The sequence below is a fragment of the Magallana gigas genome, chromosome 7 (assembly GCF_963853765.1).
Source record: "Magallana gigas chromosome 7, xbMagGiga1.1, whole genome shotgun sequence".
NCBI lineage: Eukaryota > Metazoa > Mollusca > Bivalvia > Ostreida > Ostreidae > Magallana > Magallana gigas.
In genome coordinates, this window is record NC_088859.1 from 8,373,662 (window position 1) to 8,393,477 (window position 19,816).

Consider the following 19,816-nt stretch of genomic DNA (forward strand, 5'->3'; position numbering starts at 1 on the left):
GATTTATACACACACACACTCACAATAAAATATGTTAAAAGTATTAAAATATTACATATCAAATACTTGTAAAAGAAGTTGAATTATTAGAAAAAACGAGACCATTTAGTGTTAATTGTTAAGCAAACAAGAAAGTAAAATTATGAAAATGACGACAATTAAGTGCCAATAGATAAACAAATAAGAGGATACGGCACGCTCCTTTGGAGTCTCAAACGCGTGTCACGGGTGTCAATGGGGGTTTAATTAGGAGCAGTTAATTATGAGACGTTCATACGAAATGAAAATTAATGAAGCAGCAAAATATTAACAACATAAATGAATAGATACAGTAATTACCTGCCCGTTTATAATTTAAAATGCTAACGAAAATTTCTGTGGGCCGAGGTATCTTGTTCATGGGCCGAGGAGTCAATAGTTTTGGGCCGACCCGTCTGGGCCGAGGTGTCGTTGGGCCGGGACGTCCGTCTACCGAAGTGATAATAGAGGGCTTTTTCAACAGAAAATCGGGACTGTTTTCATTTTAAGGAATAAGTGTAGCTTGGGCACAGGGTGTTTATGATTATCGAAATGTTAAGCAAAATTGGTGGAACTGGATGCAGACTTTGCGCAGTTGGGACGTACACATGTAACCATACGCAGTACCGTACGTACTGCTCGTCTGCTATAGAGTGCATAAGACACGCGCATGTGATCAAAATATAAAATTATTATTATTTCATTAAACTGGAGACAGTATGCATTCATATACCACAATCTAGCTTTCAGATATATCTCTCTGACTAGTTTAAACTACCTTCTGCATCGCATGGTAAATTCATCTGTTCATTCAACCCGCGGGATACTGCTTGTAGACCGAGCCCGATTCAATATGAGAGAGAGAGAGAGAGAGAGAGAGAGAGAGAGAGATTGTTGAACATAATATGACCTATAAAGAATTATAAAATTAAGATTTTAGGATATAAAAAAATGAAAACAATATCAGATTAAAAGAATACAACAGCACATAAAGTTTCGAATTGTTTATTTATAAAAAAAAATAAAATAAAAAAGAGCAAAGAAATTGTGTGTTATATATTGATTACATATGTAAATATATAAAAACGATATATGAATATATTCTTCTTTATTACACTTGAAGAGAGGATTGTGGTCCTCATGAAATGTACAACACAGTTATACGGGAACTTGTCCTGCAAGTCCCTTATAACATATAATGTAGTGAATTAGGGTAATGTCATCTAGACAATAAAATGATTTTTTGTGGACAGAAATGCATGTTACCGACGGCTGGAGGCCGATAGCAGCATTTCAGTCTGAACCAGGTCCGATAACCCCAGCCACGAAACTACCGGTATTTGTTAAAGTGTATACCCTGTACTAAAGAGATGAGTATTTTATACAGAAAATAGATACTAGCGTAGCACTGCTGTTAGATTATATGTATTCCTTCAGCCCAGTTTGGGCGAATATAGTGATTACCTTTGGATGTATTGTTTTTAGTTTATGTATCATTGACGTAGCCTAAGTTTATTTTGACCGTCAATGCTGAATAAAAATATATGAATATTTATTGAATATATTTCTCAAAAGGCTTTAAAAATAAGCCAACTCTGTAGTGTTGTCATAAAAATCAAAACCAACACGTTGCTATACAAATGTCAATACTATATATATATACATATACGGTACGTCTCTAGAGTGTGTTCAAATGCTGTTCACATGTGTATATTCCTGCATTTTGCTTTAGAGACATCTTTATGGCCCACAAAATCTACTTCAATAAAAATTGATGGAAGCTCGTTAAATACATTAACATACATGAATAATTGGCGTAGATAGATGGCCGCTGCGTTGCAATGATATGCGAGGTTTTTTCTTATGTTTTGATTAGTGAAAGTTTTTTAAGTATCAACTGGCTAAAATTTGTTACCAGTCTTTACAAGATTGATTCAGAAATGTAGAAAATTCACCCAAATGTTTAATTACAGAATTTTAAAGAAAAGATTGGACAAGAAATATACAAGTATCTTAAGAAACTTCCAAACGATTTAAGTCATTTTTACAAAATTTAGAACCTGTAATCACAATTCACCAATTTATTGAAACTGGAAGGTGGAATAACGTAGAGAGATGTTCTAGAAGTTGTTCACTGTGTAATAAAAACACATTGATCGACCAATACCCCTATGTTATGGAATGTCAGGCATTTTCTTTAGTCCACAACAAATTAATTGATGAAAAATACCAAACAAATCTTAATTAACACTTTAAATTTGGGAATCTTATGAATACCATAGATATTAATTTATTGAAAACGTTGTCCATATATTTTTTTTAAATATTAGCTCGATTTCTTCAAATTCCTTTTCCTCACTTGATTTTTCATATGTACATGTACATTTGATGTACATTTGTAAATATATTTTTGTTCTGTTCCCCATGTACCATTGAAATAAACATTCATTCACAAAAATGTCGGATGAAGGTGCCCTGTTCCTTAGTCCCGCTGCCGTCTTTACTGACTAAATTGTCACTACTCTGACCCCCGAGGCCGGTGTATGTAGCGTTGTCAAAAGTCGGGTTATTGTATTCCTGCTGCTGCTTCGACCACTCTTCGTACGATAACTTCATAGAGTCCGTGTTTCTGTTACCCGCATTAGTATTCATGGGAACGTAATCATCCTATACAAAGACAAAAAGTCTCGGTTAAACTGAGAGAAAAGAGGATAAGATGCATGCAATCATCAGAATGGATTTGATAAAATGTTTATTGACTATCAAACAATGCCAGGGGATTTCTCGAGAAATTGCTATACATACAGGTGTATTTTGTTTTTCAGTCTGTTGACGATTCCTAATACAGTTGCAGATTCCAAGGACAAGGACCAAAAGAACTCCAGCGGCGGAAATCGCAATGATGAGAATCAGTGTGACCGTAAGTGTGGACTTTTCATCGGGAGCTTTCGCTGGTACTGAAAGCAAAGATATTATTGTTCTTATAGAACCATTTTAACAAGACCTTGGACATTCAGTAGGACGTAGCTATCTATTTCTTGCGTCAAAGCAAGTTAAAAATGACGCGGTTTCAAGCAAAATATGCACAGATTACGTAGTCCTTATTCAAAAGCCAGACAAATCTTGTTGATTTCAAAGAGCCATGGCTGAGTGGCCAACAATGAAATTGACAGGTCTACGTCACATCGTTCAAAGTCCAAGCTCTTGTTAAAATGGTTCTATATGGTAGGCTGAATGTATATTTGGACATTGAGACATTAGCTGTAGATGCATGAATTGTGTAGATATCTGATACCTAATTTAACGCTGTCTTTATCGACAGTAAATTCCGCTAACTGTCCTTCCGTTCGGAGCTTCTCTAGTGCCGCCGTGGAGCCTTGAGCGACCGCACCTTCATCACCCGCCATTATGACGTCAAATTCCACAATCACGCTGCCACGTCTGTGATCATAATTAAAATTTGACAGCACGAAGACTCATACATGTAAATATTGTGTACTAGTAACGAAATTGTGAAGCAAAAAGAGTAGTGAATAAGATATTACAAGTGTTCGATTCTAACCTGAATCGGAGAATTTTAACATCAACAAATCCGGGAATGGATGTCAGGAGAGACAACAACTGGTGAACAAATAAAAAGAAAAAGTCAATATCAATTGAAAAAAAGAAAACAGTGAAAACTAAAAAAAATAAATAATCATTCACGTATTATACGTGTAACTATTTTTTTTTATATATTTAGCATATATATATATATATATACAGCCGTGTGTAGTTTGTCCGCCAGTGTTCGGAATTCCTGGCTCGTGGCGTCCCCGAGTTTGGAGTCCCATGGTGTGTTCGTTATCTTGAACTCGGATCGAACATTGGTCCTCTGGGATGCGGGCACTTCGGTTGAAGTGGTTGAAGGCTCTTCAACTAAACCAATAAAAAATCTTCTTCACTTTGTCACATCAATATATTTAAAAACGATCATATCTTTTATTAAGAACCAAATTTCAAATTGCCTTATTTCAACGGGTTTTTTTTCTTTCGAATATTAATACGCATGAACTAACCCCCAGTGCACGGTATACAGATTTTCTTTGTGGAGATGATTGGCGTATTATCGTGGTAGGATATGGAGTTGCTGCTGTATTTGCCGCCCTTGGCATAGATGAAATGAACACAATTATATGAAAGGGAAATGTCATCTTTGTCGTTTGTTATCAAAGGTCGGCTAAAGTTCAAGGTCGTAACTGAATCTACTCTAGAGCTTGATATCAACGTAGCGTCCTGTTGGCTATCCAGGGGAGGCTGCGCATAGGCGGTTGCCTTTCTGTAAACAAAATCAAACATCATATTATATTTTCTTAAAAATAATTTTATGGAGACAAAGTTCTAAAAGTATTGAGGTAAGCGTCTTCTTTGAATACGACTTTGGTCGCATTATAAACATTTCGCGGAATTAAATAGTTTCAAGAGCAAGAAAAAAGTTTCGTTATGTTGATTATAATTTGCCCCTTCTGACAACCTTCTAGTAAATGTTTTGGATTCTGAGGCCTCACCTGTCCTGTATAACTGCTTCACCATTCTCTGTTCGCCATCCTACAATCACATCGGTTCCTGCCTACAAAACAACGAACAATTGTACAGTTGGCGATTGTAGGATGTGATTTACACGGTTTTTATTTAAATACACTAGGTATCATTCATAGAAACTCGCTCACCATTGTGGGATTTTCGTTGAACCCTATGCCTACCCACTGGTCTCGTTCAAGATAAGCTTTAATTGTAAATGTTATCTGATTGGTGTCATAAATCCACGTGACCAAGAAACAATTGACGTCACTGTTATCCAAACAGCGTCCCCATTTGTTATTGCACAAATTAGGTGGTGCAGTGTTTTCTCTATTGCCTGTAAAAATGTTAAATATAAGACAGGTTTTCAACAAAAAACTCCTCTAAAAAAAGCTTGAATATGAATTTCAACATTAAATCGCCAACTGAGCCAAATCACCATCGAAAAAGTTGAAGGTCCTGGTTCCTCGGTGCTCGCGAGGTCCGTGGTACTTGAGGTCATCTGGTTTGTAGAAGTTTTTGTCTGATATGTTGGCCTCTACTTCAATTCCTGCGGCAGGGGTATGAACATAACTCCCGGCGTCTTGTCCTTGTGCCCAAATGAGGTTCATGTAATTATCACTTATTTCATGGTCAGTCCGCTCCGCCACTGCAATAAATAAGGATATGCAAACAGCGCTCAATAAATGGTGATATATTATTAAAACTGAAGAAAAATTTACAAAACAAGAACAAACCAAACAAAATCGAATCCTGCTTGTACCTTTTAGCTTCCTTCGAAATAAAATGTAGGTGTATCCATCTTTTTCAAAACCACCAGCAGCCGTTAAACTTTCCGAACCCCCATAAAATCCATCTCTTTGTGGTGTAGATCTTCCGCGTGTGTAGTAGTCCCCGACCCAACTACGCATGCCTCGAGCGGCCCCTATCACCATATCCGTGCAGTCCATAGGGTGTGGTGTATCTTGATATAAGTGAAGTCATAAAAAATATCCAAGTTTTGAAATTGTATATGGTTTAACTTTGATAAAACCGAGTTTATTTAAAACTGCTTGTAAACTTACTTCCTGTTGTGTCGCTTGTGCCCGCGAAAACACCTCTTCCACATGTTCCTGTCGGTTCCGGTTCAGCGGTAGATTCCGGTTCAGCGGTAGATTCCGGTTCAGCGGTTGATTCTGCATTAATATCTGAATATGCATTATAATTTATTTTTCAAAGAGCCAAACATATGATGCGCATATGTGTGAATTAACAAAAAATGGACCTTACCACAAGTGGAAATGCAGATTTTGTCACTGGATGCAACCCGCTGTTTATGGTAAGAAGCGCTGCCATCGTTAGCATTGTAAGTGCCTCCCCATGCCATCATGAAGTACCAACAATTTCCATCTGTTAAAGGGAAATCGGATTGGTCGCCTGTATTGCGCTTGCGCGTGAATTTGAGCGTAGTGCGGCCATTGACAAAAGACCCCGATATGTTGTATATATTTTGTACAGCGTCAATCGTGGGCTCCGATTTTTGGGTAGCAAACCTTTGAAAATTAAAGGAAACATTTATAGTAACTTCAACCAAATTCGAATTTGAAAAAAAGACACAAGTTTTGCAAAACTTAATTAAAAATGGTTGGAAGATAATTTTACCTGTCCTTGATCACAACATTCTGGGATGCATCCACCCATCCTAGATATACATCTGTACTTGGCTAGTTAAAATAGAAAATGATACGATTTATACACAAGTCATTTGAAAAATTCCTTTCAAATATTCTAGATTATGTTTTTGTAATAGTATTTAAGTTATAATTCAAAAGTGCTACCATGGATCGATTAGGCGAGAATCCCAAAGCAAGCCATTCAGTGGACTGTACTTGAGCAGACACCGTGAAAGTGACGTCATCATTGGTTGGATCTTGGATCCATGAAACCTCATATGGACATGATGCGTTGGTACAGGACTTGGCACTACCTGTACAGGATACTGGTTCAGCCGTTGTCTCTGGCTCAGCCGTTGTCTCTGGTTCAGCCGTTGATCCTTCATTCCAATTAGTTTCTGAATATGCACCACAAATTACTTACTAAGCCTTTCAATGAAAGTAAATGTATAATGCACAAACAATATGGATTTTATGAGAAAAAGGGACATACCACAAGAATGAAAGCAGATTTTGTCACTGGATGCAACCCGCTGTTTATGGTAAGAAGCGCTGTCATCGTTAGCATTGTAAGTACCTCCCCATGCCATCATGAAGTACCAACAATTTCCATCTGTTAAAGGGAAATCGGATTGGTCGCCTGTATTGCGCTTGCGCGTGAATTTGAGCGTAGTGCGGCCATTGACAAAAGAGCCCGATGTGTTGTATATATTTTGTACAGCGTCAATCGTGGGTTCCCGTTTTTGGGTAGCAAACCTTGAAAACAGAAAGGATATTCCATTTTAAGAGTAACCATAGCGAAAGAACAATCTAAGTAAATATAGAACACCTATTGATATTAATGTGGATAAAAGTATACATTATTATCGAAATACTTTCACCGGTTTAGAATTATCAAATTTTACAATATTTGAAAGATTTAAAAATTTGGAAAGGTAAAAATTATATAACTCTCAGTGGGATTCGAACTCAAAACTTAGATTTGTAGTTAACGATATAACGCATTGTGCTACGCTGTTAGATAACACTGCAGAGAAATTTTAAAAGTATAAAATTATACTTGATTTTATTGTTTATTTCGATAGAAAGTACGTCAAAATATATAAATGTCCCACACCACCTATAGAAGGATACGCAACATTTTTGCATGACTGAAATATAAATTTACCTGTCCTTGATCACAACATTCTGCGATGCATCCACCCATCCTAGATATACGTCTGTATTTGGCTAGTTAAAATAACAAATGATATGTTTTTAATACACAATTATTTTTTACAAGTTTCTTTTAAATGTTCTAGGTTGTGTTTTTGTAAGAGTATTAAAGTTACAATTGAAAGCAATATGAGCTGTATTTTTTAGAATTTTTATTTTGCTGCAAAAACCTGCTAGTATGATAAGTCTGCCTGCAACTTAAATTTTTATGATAAATAAGATTTGAAACAATCATTAATTTTTGTCAGGAGAAAGATTTCACTTATAAGGAATATATAGCAGATCAATTTTTGTACAGGACGACAATAATTCAATTTTGCTCCAATTAAGGCTTCTTAACGGCTTTTCCAACAAAAACAGAGCTAACAGAAATTTTAAAACCATGATATTTTTTGTCATTTTAGAAGAAAATATCATTTTCTTAAGAATAAATTCAACTTAAAAATTGCAGCTCATATTGCTTTAAAAGTCATACCATGGATTGATCGGACGAGAATCCCAAAGCGAGCCATTCGGTGGACTGTACTTGAGCAGACACCGTGAAAGTGACGTCATCATTGGTTGGATCTTGGATCCATGAAACCTCGTATGGACATGATGCGTCATTACAGGACTTAGCACTACCTGTACAGGAAACTGGTTCAGGGGTTGTCTCTGGTTCAGCCGTTGTCTCTGGTTCAGCTGTTGATCCTGCATTTTCATGAGATTCTCAATATGCACCACAAACTATACCAAGTACTTTCAATGTATCAAAGTTTTATGTTTAATCAATGGCATGACTAAATTAAAAAATGGACCTAACCACAAGTGGAAATGCAGATTTTGTCACTGGATGCAACCCGCTGTTTATGGTAAGAAGCGCTGCCATCGTTAGCATTGTAAGTGCCTCCCCATGCCATCATGAAGTACCAACAATTTCCATCTGTTAAAGGGAAATCGGATTGGTCGCCTGTATTGCGCTTGCGCGTGAATTTGAGCGTAGTGCGGCCATTGACAAAAGAGCCCGATGTGTTGTATATATTTTGTACAGCGTCAATCGTGGGTTCCCGTTTTTGGGTAGCAAACCTTGTAAACAGAAAGGATATTCCATTTTAAGAGTAACCATAACGAAAGAACAATCTAAGTAAATATAGAACACCTATTGATATTAATGTGGATAAAAGTATACATTATTATCGAAATACTTTCACCGGTTTAGAATTATCAAATTTTACAATATTTGAAAGATTTAAAAATTTGGAAAGGTAAAAATTATATAACTCTCAGTGGGATTCGAACTCAAAACTTAGATTTGTAGTTAACGATATAACGCATTGTGCTACGCTGTTAGATAACACTGCAGAGAAATTTTAAAAGTATAAAATTATACTTGATTTTATTGTTTTTTTCGATAGAAAGTACGTCACAATATATAAATGTCCCATACCACCTATAGAAGGATACGCAACATTTTTGCATGACTGAAATATAAATTTACCTGTCCTTGATCACAACATTCTGTGATGCATCCACCCATCCTAGATATACGTCTGTATTTGGCTAGTTAAAATAGAAAATGATATGTTTTTAATACACACGTATTTTTTACAAGTTTCTTTTAAATGTTCTAGGTTGTGTTTTTGTAAGAGTATTAAAGTTACAATTGAAAGCAATATGAGCTGTATTTTTTAGAATTTTATTTGGCTGCAAAAACCTGCTAGTATGATAAGTCTGCCTGCAACCTAAACTTTTATGATTAATAAGATTTGAAACAATCATTAATTTTTGTCAGGAGAAAGATTTCACTTATAAGGAATATATAGCAGATCAATTTTTGTACAGGACGACAATAATTCAATGTTGCTCTAATTAAGGCTTCTTAACGGCTTTTCCAACAAAAACAGAGCTAACAGAAATTTTAAAACCATGATATTTTTTGTCATTTTAGAAGAAAATATCATTTTCTTAAGAATAAATTCAACTTAAAAATTGCAGCTCATATTGCTTTAAAAGTCATACCATGGATTGATCGGACGAGAATCCCAAAGCAAGCCATTCGGTGGACTGTACTTGAGCAGACACCGTGAAAGTGACGTCATCATTGGTTGGATCTTGGATCCATGAAACCTCGTATGGACATGATGCGTCATTACAGGACTTAGCACTACCTGTACAGGAAACTGGTTCAGGGGTTGTCTCTGGTTCAGCCGTTGTCTCTGGTTCAGCCATTGTCTCTGGTTCAGCTGTTGATCCTGCATTTTCATGAGATTCTCAATATGCACCACAAACTATACCAAGTACTTTCCATGTATCAAAGTTTTATGTTTAATCAAAAGCATGACTAAATTAAAAAATGACCTAACCACAAGTGGAAATGCAGATTTTGTCACTGGATGCAACCCGCTGTTTATGGTAAGAAGCGCTGCCATCGTTAGCATTGTAAGTGCCTCCCCATGCCATCATGAAGTACCAACAATTTCCATCTGTTAAAGGGAAATCGGATTGGTCGCCTGTATTGCGCTTGCGCGTGAATTTGAGCGTGGTTCTGCCATTGACAAAAGACCCCGATGTGTTGTATATATTTTGTACAGCGTCTATCGTGGGTTCCGATTTTTGGGTAGCAAACCTTTAAAAATCAAAGGAAACACTTATCGTAACTATGATCAAAGACAAATTTAAAATAAAACGGCACAAGGTTTGCAAAACTTCAAAATGGTTGGAAGATAATTTTACCTGTCATTGATTACAACATTCTGCGATGCATCCACCCATCCTAGATATACATCTGTATTTGGCTAATCAAAATAGAAAATGATATGTTTTATACACAAGTATTTTTGCAAATTTCTTTTGAATTTTCTAGACTGTGGTTTTTTTTTTGTAAGAGTATAAAAGTTACAATTCAAAAGTCTTACCATGGATCGATTAGGCGAGAATCCCAAAGCAAGCCATTCGGTGGACTGTACTTGAGCAGACACCGTGAAAGTGACGTCATCATTGGTTGGATCTTGGATCCATGAAACCTCGTATGGACATGATGCGTCGGCACAGGACTTGGCACTTCCTGTACAGGATACTGGTTCAGGGGTTGTCTCTGGCTCAGCCGTTGATCCTGCATTTTCATGAGATTCTCAATATGCACACAAACTATACCAAGTATTTTCCATGTATCAAAGTTTTATGTTTAATCAAAAGCATGACTAAATTAAAAAATGGACCTAACCACAAGTGGAAATGCAGATTTTGTCACTGGATGCAACCCGCTGTTTATGGTAAGAAGCGCTGCCATCGTTAGCATTGTAAGAGCCTCCCCATGCCATCATGAAGTACCAACAATTTCCATCTGTTAAAGGGAAATCGGATTGGTCGCCTGTATTGCGCTTGCGCGTGAATTTGAGCGTGGTTCTGCCATTGACAAAAGACCCCGATGTGTTGTATATATTTTGTACAGCGTCTATCGTGGGTTCCGATTTTTGGGTAGCAAACCTTTAAAAATCAAAGGAAACACTTATCGTAACTATGATCAAAGACAAATTTAAAATAATACGGCACAAGGTTTGCAAAACTTCAAAATGGTTGGAAGATAATTTTACCTGTCATTGATTACAACATTCTGTGATGCATCCACCCATCCTAGATATACATCTGTATTTGGCTAATCAAATAGAAAATGATATGTTTTATACACAAGTATTTTTGCAAATTTCTTTTGAATTTTCTAAACTGTGTTTTTTTTGTAAGAGTATAAAAGTTACAATTCAAAAGTCATACCATGGATTGATCGGACGAGAATCCCAAAGCAAGCCATTCGGTGGACTGTACTTGAGCAGACACCGTGAAAGTGACGTCATCATTGGTTGGATCTTGGATCCATGAAACCTCGTATGGACATGATGCGTCGGTACAGGACTTAGCACTACCTGTACAGGAAACTGGTTCAGCGGTTGTCTCTGGTTCTGAAGTAACTTCCGGTTCTGAGGTACTGTCGGTTGACCCCAATGAAGTTCCGGGAAGTTGTGGAAAGTGCTGGCATCCGGACCGGAAGCCTGAAGTGTTCAAGATTCTTGTTAAAATTCAATATAAAACATCTAAATCAGTTGTTGTTCTGAGATTTTTGACAGACATGTAAAGAAAATTTCTTAAGCACATATATAGGTGTAAAGCTTGTGCTAGTAACTTACTTGGAGGCCTCCATCCCACTCCTACCCAAGTCTCTGTTTTTACCTTTAGCACAACTTCTATTTCTTGCTCCCTCTATACAAATGAAAATACACGTAATTACCTGACAGTTATTTTGAACAGTGCCCGTGGTACCGATGAGATGAAACTATAAGGAGAAATATTCAAGTATGATTTACATCGATTCTCAACTTACATGGAGAATTCTGTGTAAAAGTTGGAACCTTGGCGAGAGATCTGTATGAGTGTATTTCATAAGGTCCAGGCTGAGGCTTTTGATCGAAGACTCTAAAGGAAAAGGAGGAATGTGCCTTGTGTACCATAAGTATAATGGCTATAATCATTGAAACAACTAACTAAAAACGTTTACTTTGTACAATGGGATTTCTATCGAACTTTATCTTGGAAAGTACTAATTTTGATTGACTGAAATTGTATGAAATTGATTCCTTTTTTTAATCATCTTAATTTAAAGGGACCTAGACACGATTTAAGATCAAAATTCATTTTTTATGTTCTATGTTTAAAATTGTTTACTTTTGCATTTTGAATGATCGACAAAAAGTTGATTGTTAGAATTCAAGTTACAAGCGAGATACAGAGCTAAGAAACCATCGTTATGTAAACAAATTACAAATAATGCAATTTACAAAAATTACCATTTCTTTGACAAAATGACTCGTGACAAACAAGATAAACTGATTCAATGTGTTCATAAATAATATTAACAAAAATTGAAACTTAATATACCAATATCCCACATACTTATATGTAAATAAAAACATGACTGAGCTTTGTTTACATAACAAAGAATTCCAAACTCTGTATCTTGCTTGTAACTCAATATTTGACTTTCAAACGTTGATGAATCATTAGAATACCCATATTTACCATTCTAGGTACTTAAAATTTGAAAATTTTGTGTAAGTACCTATAAGCAACATATTATGATTGTAACGTAGTTGAAAGCGAAATTGAGTGAATATGTCATTTTCATTACACAAAAGGTACTGTTTTGTGTACATGTACTTCTGCAAAGACTTGGATTTTCTTCACACCTTTCTTGAGCCCATTCAAGCACTGATTACTTGAAAAATTGAAGTTATCAGAGAAAGTTGAATTTTTTTTACTTTATGACTAGGATTGGAGCCACTCTTAAACATAAAATGACAGAAATAGCAGGCTGATAAATTGACTATAATTATATATTTCTATCCTCATCAGTGTGCCTTGTTTTACCTCTTTCACACCTTTTCCCAAAGAAGCCTATGTCACAGAAGCAGTGCCTCTGGTGATAGAATCCTTCAGACGCCGAACAGACGCCGCGACCGGAACAGTCGCCGTCCGACTGACAGTCATCTAGAATCAAAACAATATGGCCGCAATGTCAGAATGCTGGGACATTCAAGAATGTTTTATTTATTTATTTTAATCTATGCATGAACAATGTTTCATTCATATTCTGAACAGATTGCTTTCACTGTTTCGAGAAACTGTTCATTTTTAGCTGTGCTTTGGTCCTAATCTACAAACGTAGTACCAAACACCGACCTTGGTACTGGCATCTTGTCCCACTGTATTGCTTCCCACACACACAGGCTCCGTTCTCCATAGGGAAGCCATTGCACAGTTCTGAGGCTGAAGCACCTGTCAACCACAAATGTACTAGTCAACATTTTTATGATTAAATATTGCTTTTTAATTCAAAAGTTTACAATTAAAAGTAATTAAAAGTCATACTACAAAACATTTGTTTTCATCTTTTACGCTTAATTTATTAACTGTATTGTTTTGGATACTGATTTTCTAGACTCCCAACTGAGGTTGGTCAAAACGATGTCTTTACCACTAGCAATGTTAACATCTGCACATGACCAGAATAAGTACTGTCCACAACTTCCGGCGCTCCACTCCCCCGCCTGTCGGACAAGCTGTATGGAGCAGTTCTTGCACTCCTCGGTCGGCAACGTCACTTCCTGGTACCGTCGTCTGTGTCAATCAATAGTTGCGCAATAACAATATTATGTCCATCATTTTAGTTTACTCATTCATTACTCTAGTTTTTATATATAACTGTGCGTCTCATAAATACACCGGTATAGCAGGGAAGCAATATTATTGCAAAACCTGTAAAGCTGCTTTAAAATGCCACTGTTTATAGAAATTATGTGTGCTGCTGCTTTCATTATGATAATCACATATTTACGAGCTTCATGTGAAAAATCAATTATTTTAGTCATCAAATGTAAAGTTACATTTTTTTTCTAAAATTGGTACAAAAACACCTAATAGAAGAATAACGCTCGAGTTTTTCATTCGTTATACTGCTTTTAATTGTTGTTGGAAGCAATGTGACGGATAGACAACCCATGCATAGGGAGCGGTTTGGTTTCTGCTGTAACTTTATACATACGTTGGGTCTGAGGAACCAATGAACCCATCTCCCAGGGTCAGATTGTATAGGGGCTCATCATTGGCGTCGAGAAGATTTAGCTGGTACCCACCCTGTAAAAAATGTAATGCTTGAGAAATGGATAATGAAAACATAAATGAAATATACAAAACGGGTAGTTTATTTCCCGATCTAAGCACAATCATGTACACGGATTATTATTGCATGGAATATTATTCATTTTAAAAATAATGTTTTTAACGTCATGTGACTGTGATGAAACATAACCAAAGTTGATTTTGTTGTTTTTTTTGGTGAAAACTTCCAATAACTATCAATTGTCTTTATATATATTTGATACAGAAAAACATTTCCGAATTTGAATGCAATAAATCAATTCCTCTCAAACGTGGATTTTTACAATCAAAGAGCTCTTTTTTGCAGGTATTTACAAACCGACGCCCTATAAGTTATTTTATGACTTTATTTCATAAATTACAGCTATTTTGGTTTTCCAATACAACAAGCGATTAATTTTATTAGGTTTTACTCCGTAAAATCCCTAGCTATGATTAATGCACAACCGGATATAAATAAGATTGATGTTTTGAAGTTGAACTAGTTTTCTTTTCAAAAAAAAAATGTGTCTTTAAAAAAAAAAATCTTGCATCTGTTTATGAAGATTTGTCTATTTTACGAGAGAGTTTTAACTTTTGAAAACCTGTATTTTGAAGTAATTTAATTAAACATAACAATTAGCGGATTAACGCACATTTCTTAGCTGAAACCATTGTCCTTCAATCCTGCCTTTCTAATAAGTATCTTTCCTAAAGCTACACTTGATTACTTTGATGTCCTATTTCTTTGTTACAGTTAAGACGTTTGATAAACATTAATTTACATTCTATCACATCACAGTCAGGAGGAATTTCACGATAATTAAGAAGAGTGAATAACGTTAATTTACCAACAAGCTAAACTACAGAAAATATACATTTTACATGGTGATAATAGACCGGAGAGCCAAATGATCCATAGGGAAGCTACAATAATATAATTATTTGATGAAACTTTGTGTTATGATGTTGTTTTCTTCGATCGATTACGAAAAAATACACGTTAAGCCAACCCCTAAATGTGAAAGATGTCATGTTGTAAATTTTGTATTTACTGCCACCCGGTAAATTCAAAATTTACAACATGACAAAGGACTGGTCTTTTCTAGATAATAAACATGTTTTTGGAGACAATTTTTTTTTTCATTTTACGGAAAATTTATTTTGTATAAGAAATCATTCTTTGGTTTTGACAATAGCAGTATGAATACAATTGCATTTCTTAATACAGGAGAAAAAACTCGGTGGTTTGGCTCAGTGACGCCTTTACCCGATATTATTCTCTAGATGTACAGGAAATAGAAATTATTTAATCATAAATTTATAACAGAGATATATGTATGTCATAGTTACAATTTTATAGATTGAAAACTCTGCTTATTAGAACTATAAATCACTGTCACCTTAAATGATGCTATTTGATATATAGACATATTGGGACTTTCGTTTTGTAAGGGTTTAGTTGTAGTTGATTTCCTCACCACACACGTACAATGTACGTGTACCCAAATAATCATCACGATTATATACAAAATTCCAGCAAAAAATTATCAGACGACCTAATCTAACGTTTTTATATGTTTGAAGAAAACGTGTTTTAAACAGGAAACATTCATCATGTATGTAGTAATTTTTTTTTATTGGCTGTTGAAACAACATCGCGTTGAAACAACATCGGCATAATAAATAATAATAATAATTGCATTTCTTTAAAAATGATAAAAACATCGCATATACTTATATATAGTAATTATTTAATAAACAAGTACTAGCATTTTAATTTTTCATTGAAATAAACACAGGCCTGGAGAAATTAAAATTTGAATTTGGTATGATGGTCTCAAAAATGTTAAAGGAACATCGAATACATCTTTAGGAGATCTTATAGTTTTATTTAAGTTTTTTATTGAATTGCTAACCTACGAATGTCAGTTTTTAATTAATTTTATCATCATACAATCTGAACATGAAACGAATATCGTATTTGTTTTAAATAATCTAGCTAGAGCACAGCCTATATGCGTGAAATCCTAATCTGACACTGAAAGTATAATCCCCAATCAAAACAAGAGTACGGTGACAAATTAGTCGAAGAATTTAACTATATTTACACATGTGTATAATCAAAGCAACGCAGGTGAATGTCTGACATTCCTCTGCCGTTGGAATGACATCATATACATCTACATTTATATTTCAATGGTTTTCAAAAAGGTTTATTCCTTTTAGAATAGGAAAATACCTATAAATTACGTCTATAAAAGGGACAGCTAACTTTGACTGGCTTACCCTGTGTGGATAGGCGATGCTCCAAGTCACATTAATCCTTGACCCGGGGACTAGGGAAGTCGTGGGCCCCAATCCTGAAGAATCAAGTCAAACGTTAGATGCCAATTAAAAGAAAGACTTACGATGACATTGATTACATGTGTAACTACATGCAATTAACATGGAGATATTAAGATAATCGAGAAACAATAAAGCGATTTCGTAAACTCTCTCTCTCTCTCTCTCTCTCTCTCTCTCTCTCTCTCTCTCTCTCTCTCTCTCTCTCTCTCTCTCTCTCGTAAAAAACAGCATTTCTTGAATATACCAAATCGAAAAATTGTATTTCTGGAAAACTCAAAATTGAATTAAATGCCATAAAATTTAGAGATGATTGTGTAAATTATACACGTAACGGATCTAAGAAAACATAGCGGTATTACTACATGTATTCTTTTTAGTAAGACTGATGGTTTCACCTTTTTCTTGAAAGTACAATACCAAACGAGGTCTCTGAACAACTTTGAGATTCCCAGACAGAGATTACTGAGTACTAGTATATGGCAGCAACTGCATATTGTTTACTTCTATTGAAATATATCAGTAAAATCGGGAATAGGTTGATTGATTTGATAAGCTGTTCATCATAATAATTACCATTGCTCGTCTGTGTTAAACAAAGCTTTTGACAACTTCAAAATATATATTTGAAGCAATGATGAACGTCACGGATGAAGTAAAGACATTTTTTATTTAATAATTGTCCTATTCCAAGTGCGGATCCAGATAAATGAGTTTGCTGGGGGAAGGGGGGGGTCCGAGGCAAATTTTCGGTAATTTTAAATTTACCTTGTAAATTAAAGAAAAAATAACCCCCTCCACCAACCACTTCACCCTCTAGATCCGCGCATGCTATTCGTTTTCGAGATAAAATACGTTGAAAGGTGATAGTTTATGAATTATATGGTTCAGATGCGTTCAATTTGTTTAACATTATGTCAACAGTTGCTTGATTCTTGTCGTATCTCACGATAAATTTGTAATCTTATTGTTTGGCTATAAATAATTGTTCAGTCAATCGTCTGTCATGTTCACAATGGGAGATACATCATTGTTGTGTAGTATGTGGGTCTGTTTACATGGGTCCAGTGTATCACGTGGCCTCGAGTAATTTTTCTATCATTTTCTGTTAAAATATCATAATTCTTAAAAAAAAAAAATCCAAACTGGTTTTATACGTTCAGCTGAATGTTTGACATGATTAAAAAAATGTTTATGAAATTCTTTCGACTACATAAATTGTGTACCGAAAAATCGTTTTATGAAATGTTTATACGTGCATAAATGGTAATATTAGTAAAAAATCGATCATCAAGCATTTGATTCATAGTCGAACAAAGTTGAAATTACATTGTAGTTTCTTTATTTATTGAATGTGCAAATATAATACTTAACTTAAAGAACAGGACGTTCTTAAGCAAATATGCCTGATTGAATTGGCTCGACTAAATTGAAAAATGTCTTCCACATTTTGTTTTCAAAGAAAACATTGTGAAGCATGAAGTCCAGAGATACATGGTTCAGCTAACCACATGTATGGATGTTTTTCCAGAATCTCGAGTACGAAAAATGTTTAAGTTAACAACCACATTAATTCTTCCTTTTAGCAACGTAGTAGTAGTAGTAGTAACAATTGAAATTCAACAAAATGTTTCCCGCTTAACTTGATTTTTACTTATAAAAAGGGGCATGGCAAAGTGAATAAGGATTATTTTTGCTAACACGTAGTAAAGGTCATGTACATGTGGGGTCATTTCAGGGCATACTAGGGTGATTTAATCAATTGCGACCTTAGCTTTTAATTGCATTTACAGTAAATATTTATCATAGCTGGAGATAGCTATTGGTATGATCCATTACAGAATCGCGACCTGTTCTGACGTAAAATCTAGAAAAACTTGTTTGAAAGTGTAATTAGAATTGTTAGCCTACTGTCCTTTCTGATATTTTTCATTTTATCAAATAAAATATACAACATGACTACTTTAGAATTCCCCTATACAATCTTAGTCAAAAAAACGACACGACACTATACCTTTAGGAATTCCGCAGGGCCCTGTTGTTCTTAGATTATCCAGAAAATCCAGCGCATATTTCCTGGCGGGGGGATATGTCAGAGATACGTGGCCCCCAGTTTCACTGACCAGGTTAACGAGCACAAGAAATGACAACACCCGGATTGTGCAGGCAGAATTATCCAGGGACATGGCCGCACGAACCATGACTGTGCCTAGACTGGGTATACGTTTTAAATAGATATACTGGATATGTGGGATTTAAAGTATTTCACACTCAACTTTGTTGTTATTGAATGAAAGACTTCAGGAATCGGAGCGATGTCGGAAATCATGCATCTGTGACCGAAATCCTATAAGTTCCGGGAAAAAACCCCCATGAAGCTCTCTGCATACATGTCAATAATTTGTAGCATAAAAACCCCGAAATTTTGAATACTTTTCATTGATCATGACAATGTTTGTTTTGCTTTTATCTTCGGGCACATTCTATATATGTACAATTTTTGCCGTTCTCTTAGAGTAATCTATTATGTTTGACAGCTAATTATGTCAACTTATTGTCACCTTATTTTGACAGCCTCGTTACCTAACCAATTGTTAGACTTCAATATCGTCAAGCAAATAAAACTCATGTTTACATGACTTTAGCATTCTTATACATGCATTGTATTTCAATTTCCTCTTTTTAAAGAAAATGCTCTTATGGTTACTAGAGTTTTATATTTTTTAGATAAAATGCAGTAATTCTAAAGACAAAATATCAATATGAATAAGTACTATATACATGTACATCAGTTGTTTGCGATTTAAGGTTTGTTATCAATGTCTGACACATTCATAACATAGATTTATTTTATTTATTTATTTTTTTTTAGCAATTATTTTTTTCATTTGTGTATTAACATAGTGAAATCTATGAAAAATATATGAAATATCATTTTTGCAATTTACATTTGCGTTTAAAATGCACGTGTTTTTTCTGTGCGTAAATTGTAAGCTTTAGGCGTTAAAGTAATGTTTTATGTCTTGGAATATTTAATTCATTAAAAAGATTTATAGGATGGTGATTATTTTTTTTATTCATTTTTATTTCATATAGTGCTTTCAAATTGGTTCTTTGCCATACGTTCAATGAACAAAATTCGTTTAAAAGTTGTGTTCATATGTAATCCATCAACATCTAAATTGTGTCAGAATACTGAACATAGGGCTTTTACAATTTGTTTAATTGGGAATACCCTTTTTCACAACATTAGAAGCTCTAAAACGTTCTTATATATCCAGCAAAAAAGAATCAGTGCGTTAAAACCAGTCGTCGTTGAATATATTTTGTTAGAAAGTTTATTTTAGCGAAAAAGCGTG

At 35.0% G+C, this 19,816-nt stretch overlaps 1 protein-coding gene across 2 annotated transcripts; it reads right to left on the reverse strand.

Annotated features, from left to right (window-relative positions):
* Positions 1-1,007: 1,007 nt before the first annotated feature.
* LOC105343557 (uncharacterized) lies at positions 1,008-18,695 on the reverse strand. 2 transcript variants are annotated; one of them, XM_066065663.1, is made up of 34 exons: positions 18,472-18,695; positions 16,401-16,474; positions 14,017-14,108; positions 13,450-13,592; positions 13,155-13,250; positions 12,843-12,962; positions 11,800-11,891; positions 11,606-11,678; positions 11,196-11,470; positions 11,018-11,079; positions 10,648-10,910; positions 10,340-10,536; positions 10,158-10,219; positions 9,788-10,050; positions 9,444-9,676; positions 8,923-8,984; positions 8,248-8,510; positions 7,921-8,135; positions 7,399-7,460; positions 6,724-6,986; positions 6,396-6,628; positions 6,220-6,281; positions 5,848-6,110; positions 5,643-5,753; positions 5,342-5,542; positions 5,018-5,227; positions 4,728-4,915; positions 4,566-4,627; positions 4,077-4,336; positions 3,782-3,936; positions 3,581-3,639; positions 3,314-3,459; positions 2,824-2,975; positions 1,008-2,685 (listed from the first exon to the last, which is right to left on the reverse strand). In XM_066065663.1, exons 1-34 carry the CDS (start codon positions 18,656-18,658, stop codon positions 2,464-2,466), a joined length of 5,421 nt encoding a protein of 1,806 aa, XP_065921735.1. In that variant the 5' UTR covers positions 18,659-18,695; the 3' UTR covers positions 1,008-2,463. The 2 variants fall into 2 exon arrangements, with proteins under 2 accessions (XP_065921735.1, XP_065921734.1); XM_066065662.1 differs by having other exon boundaries at positions 5,643-5,765.
* Positions 18,696-19,816: the final 1,121 nt, after the last annotated feature.

What these genes read in the sequence shown, in the direction of transcription:
- LOC105343557 (XM_066065662.1), bottom strand. Translation starts at nt 18,658, where the DNA reads ATGGTTCGTGCGGCCATGTCCCTGGATAATTCTGCCTGCACAATCCGG. An exon ending in GCCCTGCGGAATTCCTAAAG is followed by an intron (nt 16,475 to 18,471) that starts GTATAGTGTCGT and finishes TTGATTCTTCAG; the next exon opens with GATTGGGGCCCACGACTTCC. An exon ending in CTGTATACCGTGCACTGGGG is followed by an intron (nt 3,937 to 4,076) that starts GTTAGTTCATGC and finishes TTATTGGTTTAG; the next exon opens with TTGAAGAGCCTTCAACCACT.